At 32.3% G+C, this 7,815-nt stretch overlaps 1 protein-coding gene across 1 annotated transcript; it reads right to left on the minus strand.

Annotated features, from left to right (window-relative positions):
• Nucleotides 1-1,561: 1,561 nt before the first annotated feature.
• LOC109189731 lies at nt 1,562-5,295 on the minus strand. The gene is made up of 7 exons (XM_019340341.1): nt 5,191-5,295; nt 4,215-4,246; nt 4,012-4,144; nt 2,685-2,966; nt 2,349-2,576; nt 2,178-2,264; nt 1,562-1,831 (listed from the first exon to the last, which is right to left on the minus strand). Exons 1-7 carry the CDS (start codon nt 5,293-5,295, stop codon nt 1,562-1,564), a joined length of 1,137 nt encoding a protein of 378 aa, XP_019195886.1.
• Between the last annotated feature and the right edge of the window lie 2,520 nt (nt 5,296-7,815).

Genomic DNA, 7,815 nt, shown 5'->3' on the forward strand with positions numbered 1-7,815 from the left:
TTGTTTAGGTAGTGGTTAAGAGAGAATAAGAATACCTGTGTGTTGATTATATAGTAGTAGAGCATTCCCATTCAAGATTGGTAGACAACATTGGAAAATGGTGAATATAAATCAAGTTGGAATACTAAAAGTTTTATTTGTGCTACTTAATGCAGTGATATTATTACACTTTTCCTTCTCATAATTACATTGATTAATCAAATTAGTCTGAAATATAATAAGGTACTGATTAAGCTATTTTTCAGGTATCTTGAATATGAAAAGACCTGTGGTTGTGAAAATGTTGTGACACGTTTTGACTAAGTAAGTACCAATGGTATCCAGTTTGGTACTTACAGTTGCTTAGCAAGGCTCAAAGATAAGTGTTAAGTCTACCCAATGGTGTATAATCTAATTTGATATAGATTGTTAGTTACCGAGTTTGTCATTATTGCATTGTTTGTAACTTATATTTTTTTTATACTACCTTGATCTAGACATCACGTGTGGGATCTGTATGACAACCTGTACTTTCATCTTAAGGCATTTGAGGAGGCTTCAGATATACAAAGTTGGTGTCAATACATGGTAAGTGCCTAATCATCCATTAGTCCCTGACAATGTACATTCTAATTACCTGCTTATCTCTATATATACATTTGTATGTCACATGCTGGAAATTTAATAATTGTTGACTAAAATGCAGGCAAGATGCCACAGAATCTCTGGTGGTTCCAAGGATTTTGAAGAGAGTTTATATTGCAAATTGTTTTCAACATATCTGTGGCCCTAATGACTTCTTATAATGCACGATGTCAATTCGAGTTGAACTTGCATACAAAAAGATAAGTGTTAATTCAATAATTAGCATTCACTATAATTCAATAGTAAGAATTGTGATGTATATTTTGATATCCATTATACTATGCTTGCTGAACTCAACTTAAATCAATTTGTCTATTTGCTTAATAGAGTATTAGTGTTCTCATGTTCCTAATTTCATGTTTACTGAAAATATTAGCCAGATAACCATGTGATCTATTTTTTTTCGTTATGTTAGGATTATTGAAATACATATATGCTTAAATCAATTTGTCTATTTACTTAATAGAGTATTAGTGTTCTCATGTTCCTAATTTCAGGTTTACTGAAAATATTACGCAGATGTTCATGTGATTTGTTTTTCGTTATGTTAGGATTATTGTAATAACTATATGATTAAGTTATATTACATTTTTAATCAAAATGGTGTTTTTGATTCCATTCTAACATGAATTGTGTCTTAATTGATCAAACTTAAAACAGTTTTAGTAGTAACAAAGACGTTAAGCCATTAATATTGATGGAAGTGATGGAAGTGATGGAAGTGCTGTTAGGATTAAATAAAAAAAATAGTAGTTCATATTTACAGTATTTAAATTTTTAGGAATAGAACATGTAAAATTATATGTAATCACTAAGATTTAGATTACATTTATCTTAATAAACTGTATACCTTAACTTAAAATAACAATGTATAACCAAAATTTAATCTGCATGCTAAAAACAAAAAAAAAATTAGATTAATTTTGGAAGTAATGTTTTACATTAACAAATTATAGATGAAACTATATCCATATGCTATACTATCTGCATTGTCTTTTTCCATCATGTGATGTTCATCTTCTTTTGCTTTATGTGAAATCAAATCGGCATTGTCTTTTCCCTTCATGTGATGATCATCTTCTTTTGCTTTATGTGTCATCAAATTTGCATTGTCTTTTTCCATCACGTTATGTTCAACTTCTTTTATTTCATGTTGAATCACTTCTGCATTGTCTTTTTCCATCATGTGATTGAAGAAAATCTGCTCCTGGTTTATGTGGAATAACAGTCCTCTTTAGTACCTACAAAAAATAAAACAAAAACATTTTCCAGAAGGGATAAAACAATTGCCTTAGAAATAACATGATTTAAAAACCATCTAAAATCAGGAGCATTCATAAAACCATCTTTAACAGTGTCCAATGTTTGAATCCACCACAACTGTGTCCTCATAAAAGCATTCATAAAGTAAAAAAAAAAAAAGGTTTAATAGAGCACATCCCACTCATTATACTCATAACAAATCTGCTTATTTCTCAATTTTGACCACAGCTTCCTTGCTTTTTTTTAGAACTTTGTGTGCTTTAAAATTCATCAATGAGGGATCTCTTGACTGTTCCATTCTCTAAGGTGTTCTCTGCATTCAGCCTCTGTGCAACAACTTGTAGAGGACTTTCAGCTTCATTTGCTTGGTCATTTTCCTTAAAAAATCGAGAGTTGAAACTGTAAGTACTTAAAATTTGCATTTATAAAGTAATTAGTATAAATTGTAAACCCAATTATACCTCTAGATCCCATAGATCCTCATCTGTAAGCTCCAACTCCAACTTTGAACTTAGATCCCTGTCCCTAACTCCAATTAGCTCTGGTGCATGCTTTTCTACGATCTTTTCATCAGTGATGATCCTCATAATAGGGAAAGCATTGAGGAAGTTTTGGAATTGTTCTTTGCGAACAGCAATTCGAAAGAGCAGATTCAATCCAATCAGAGTCTCAATCTCCTTAGGTATCCCCTTTCAGCCGTGCAAATAGTTAATTTATTGTTTAAAGATTGTGTACATAGGAAATTTATACAATTTGTATATTAGTTAACACTTGGTATAGTAAACAACATTTAGTACCTTAGTATGGGTAGAATTCAAATCATCTGCGCTAACACCAAGTAGATCAAGGCACTCCCTGTCCCATAGGAGGAAAGGAGCATTCCCATCCAAGTCCACCACCCTAACTTTAACTCTGTACCTCAGGGTTCCATCGCCCCAATTCCTGTCACAGGTACTACACCACAGCCACTTTCCTTTCATTTTCAGCTTTTTGTTGCAACCCTTTGTTCTACACGAAGCATAGTACCACTCAGGATCATCAATGAACACAATCCTTGCTGCCACCCAAAAATCACCAAACTGCACACACACATTTAGAAAGGTAAACATTTACAGAATTAGAAAAGGTACATTAGGCTAAGTTTACTTTAGGGTTTAGTGTTTGTGAATGTTTGAGATACATAATATCTATCAGTTGATCTATTTTTGCTAACACAAAATAAAACATATTGTGTTTATATAACTAAGAGAGATTATTTTGTGTGTGCAGGTTTGGGTGAAACACAAAGTATGGGTTGGATAATAATAAGAACAAAACTGTCATGGGATGTGTTCATGCTATTTACTAACTGAGATAAGTAACCCCAAATAGACTCTGTAATTTGTTAAAATAATAACTGTGAATGACTTATATTGAGACTCTTGTGTTCTGTGCTGTTATATTTGTAACTCTTGTGTTCTGTGCTATTATATTTGTAACTAATGCCAAATATTAAATGTGCAGGTTAAATGGCACTCACTGTGCATATTTGAGATGAATAGAGAGCATGGATGAGAAAAACATATAACAATGGTCATCTATATAGAGTGAGTACATATATATTTAATCAAATAGGTAATGATCCAATGGTAATGATTAAAATTAATAATCTCTTGTCTGTGCAGGTTTGGGTCACAAACAAAATATGAGTTGCATAACCATACTCACAGCTATTTCAAAGCTATTAGTCCAGCATTTTGTTTACTGAATGAGCTAAGCACCCAAAAACTAATTATCTAATTTGTTACTGTATTAACTTTTAATGAGTATTAATGGGATGCTAAGTTCTTTTTTTAACTGTCATTGTGCAGGTTAATGATGCCTACAGAGCATGGTCTGCACAATATTAGTCTACATGAGTAAAGACTATCTATTTACTCAATCAGGTAAGAATCCAAATAACATTTCAGAGTATTAGTCTATTAACTTTTAATTTTTAAAATATTTTTTTTCCAAATCTCATGCATATTATTAAATGCAGATTACAAATGAAGCAGTTGGCATTGATATCTTCACAGATTATAGTTGTAGAGATCACAGTATATCTACTAAGGTAATAACTAAAATGTTTTAAATAAATATTACCTCCTTGTCTCTGTATATTTCACTGATAGTACGGACCTCAATATCACCAGATAGGGAAACTGAATAGGAGCTACATTCCTTAAAACTTGATTGCGAAATAATACTTCGCATTGGAGTCTGTTCATGGCTGATACTGTGAAAAAAAAAACACTAAGACTTAGGTACCAATCTAATAGGTAGTGCAATAAATTTAATTGACTAACCTTTTTCTGAACTCCTCAAATGGTGGAGATTCCTGGTTGAACCAACAGTTGTGTTACATCATAGGAGCTACAAAGCTTAACATCCCCACCTTTAGAAATTATGGTAGTAAACCATTAGACAATCCATTATTGGTAAATGTGGACATATATATATATAACTTAGCCAGAAACTAAAACTTTTAATTTACTTACTTTTTAAACACACCCTAGCCCTACAAAATTGGATCAACACCAATAATGCCTCTTGTGTGGTAGAATTGTAGAATGCCTCGATCTTGCTTACGTGTTCGTCCCACAAAGTACACATCAATTGTATACCACTGCAAAATGTTAGATAAGAGATTAGAAGAACAGAAAATCTAAAATAGAGTAGAAATAGAAGGAACGAATAAAAAAAAAAATATACTCAGTGTCTTCAATGGTGAAGTCAATCAGCCTGGAGTTCTTCCATTAATCAGTTTCTCCTGTGGGCAGTGAATCTCAATCATTCGACCAATCACATCTACAGAATAGTGCATTATTAGAGTACAAATTAATAGTAACAATATCAATTAATTAGAAAATTAGAAAATAAGAGAGCAATTGATTACCAAAGAGTTGTTTCTCATCAAGGCCTTCATTAGATTTGATCTCTCTAAATGACTTCAGACGATACATTTTCATCGGAAATTTTGCATTCTTTAAATCCTTGACCATAGTCTGATAATTGAATTTTATCATGTACTTCTGTGGACTGGTCTTGTATGAATAAAAATTGTGATAACACAAAAATTCTTTATAGCGTAAACTGAACCCTCAGAAAAATAGCTTAGGTACTTTTCCACATATTCTTTGGGTACATGAGCATGAAGGAAGGAACCCTATAAAATCAATAGGAACTGTCTAAATATATATCATAAATAGGAACTGTAAAAACTGAAACCTGTGACTTAAACCTGTTGATGTATTTGAATATATATTTGTAAATAGCATTTACCTCTTCATCATGAAAAACTATTTCTTTTGATCTAATCTTCGTGTGATCATTTCTCTCAGGAATCTGATATGCTCTCACCACCCGTAGCCTAAGAGCCTGCCTCATTTAGTACCTTAGTATGGGTAGAATTCAAATCATCTGCGCTAACACCAAGTAGATCAAGGCACTCCCTGTCCCATAGGAGGAAAGGAGCATTCCCATCCAAGTCCACCACCCTAACTTTAACTCTGTACCTCAGGGTTCCATCGCCCAATTCCTGTCACAGGTACTACACCACAGCCACTTTCCTTTCATTTCAGCTTTTTGTTGCAACCCTTTGTTCTACACGAAGCATAGTACCACTCAGGATCATCAATGAACACAATCCTTGCTGCCACCCAAAAATCACCAAACTGCACACACACATTTAGAAAGGTAAACATTTACAGAATTAGAAAGGTACATTAGGCTAAGTTTACTTTAGGGTTTAGTGTTTGTGAATGTTTGAGATACATAATATCTATCAGTTGATCTATTTTTGCTAACACAAAATAAAACATATTGTGTTTATATAACTAAGAGAGATTATTTTGTGTGTGCAGGTTTGGGTGAAACACAAAGTATGGGTTGGATAATAATAAGAACAAAACTGTCATGGATGTGTTCATGCTATTACTAACTGAGATAAGTAACCCCAAATAGACTCTGTAATTTGTTAAAATAATAACTGTGAATGACTTATATTGAGACTCTTGTGTTCTGTGCTGTTATATTTGTAACTCTTGTGTTCTGTGCTATTATATTTGTAACTAATGCCAAAATATTAAATGTGCAGGTTAAATGGCACTCACTGTGCATATTTGAGATGAATAGAGAGCATGGATGAGAAAAACATATAACAATGGTCATCTATATAGAGTGAGTACATATATATTTAATCAAATAGGTAATGATCCAATGGTAATGATTAAAATTAATAATCTCTTGTCTGTGCAGGTTTGGGTCACAAACAAAATATGAGTTGCATAACCATACTCACAGCTATTTCAAAGCTATTAGTCCAGCATTTTGTTTACTGAATGAGCTAAGCACCCAAAAACTAATTATCTAATTTGTTACTGTATTAACTTTTAATGAGTATTAATGGGATGCTAAGTTCTTTTTTTAACTGTCATTGTGCAGGTTAATGATGCCTACAGAGCATGGTCTGCACAATATTAGTCTACATGAGTAAAGACTATCTATTTACTCAATCAGGTAAGAATCCAAATAACATTTCAGAGTATTAGTCTATTAACTTTTAATTTTTAAAATATTTTTTTTCCAAATCTCATGCATATTATTAAATGCAGATTACAAATGAAGCAGTTGGCATTGATATCTTCACAGATTATAGTTGTAGAGATCACAGTATATCTACTAAGGTAATAACTAAAATGTTTTAAATAAATATTACCTCCTTGTCTCTGTATATTTCACTGATAGTACGGACCTCAATATCACCAGATAGGGAAACTGAATAGGAGCTACATTCCTTAAAACTTGATTGCGAAATAATACTTCGCATTGGAGTCTGTTCATGGCTGATACTGTGAAAAAAAAAAACACTAAGACTTAGGTACCAATCTAATAGGTAGTGCAATAAATTTAATTGACTAACCTTTTTCTGAACTCCTCAAATGGTGGAGATTCCTGGTTGAACACAGTTGTGTTACATCATAGGAGCTACAAAGCTTAACATCCCCACCTTTAGAAATTATGGTAGTAAACATTAGACAATCCATTATTGGTAAATGTGGACATATATATATATAACTTAGCCAGAAACTAAAACTTTTAATTTACTTACTTTTTAAACACACCCTAGCCCTACAAAATTGGATCAACACCAATAATGCCTCTTGTGTGGTAGAATTGTAGAATGCCTCGATCTTGCTTACGTGTTCGTCCCACAAAGTACACATCAATTGTATACCACTGCAAAATGTTAGATAAGAGATTAGAAGAACAGAAAATCTAAAAATAGAGTAGAAATAGAAGGAAACGAATAAAAAAAAAAATACTCAGTGTCTTCAATGGTGAAGTCAATCAGCCTGGAGTTCTTCCCATTAATCAGTTTCTCCTGTGGGCAGTGAATCTCAATCATTCGACCAATCACATCTACAGAATAGTGAATAGTGCATTATTAGAGTACAAATTAATAGTAACAATATCAATTAATTAGAAAATTAGAAAATAAGAGTTGTTTCTCATCAAGGCCTTCATTAGATTTGATATCTCTAAATGACTTCAGACGATACATTTTCATCGGAAATTTTGCATTTCTTTAAATCCTTGACCATAGTCTGATAATTGAATTTTATCATTTACTTCTGTGGACTGGTCTTGTATGAATAAAATTGATGATAACACAAAAATTCTTTATAGCGTAAACTGAACCCTCAGAAAAATAGCTTAGGTACTTTTTCCACATATTCTTTGGGTACATGAGCATGAAGGAAGGAACCCTATAAAATCAATAGGAACTGTCTAAATATATCTCATAAATAGGAACTGTAAAAACTGAAACCTGTGACTTAAACCTGTTGATGTATTTGAATATAATTTTGTAAATAGCATTTACCTCTTCATCATGAAAAACTATTT

The sequence above is a fragment of the Ipomoea nil genome, unplaced genomic scaffold, assembly GCF_001879475.1.
Source record: "Ipomoea nil cultivar Tokyo-kokei standard unplaced genomic scaffold, Asagao_1.1 scaffold1562, whole genome shotgun sequence".
NCBI lineage: Eukaryota > Viridiplantae > Streptophyta > Magnoliopsida > Solanales > Convolvulaceae > Ipomoea > Ipomoea nil.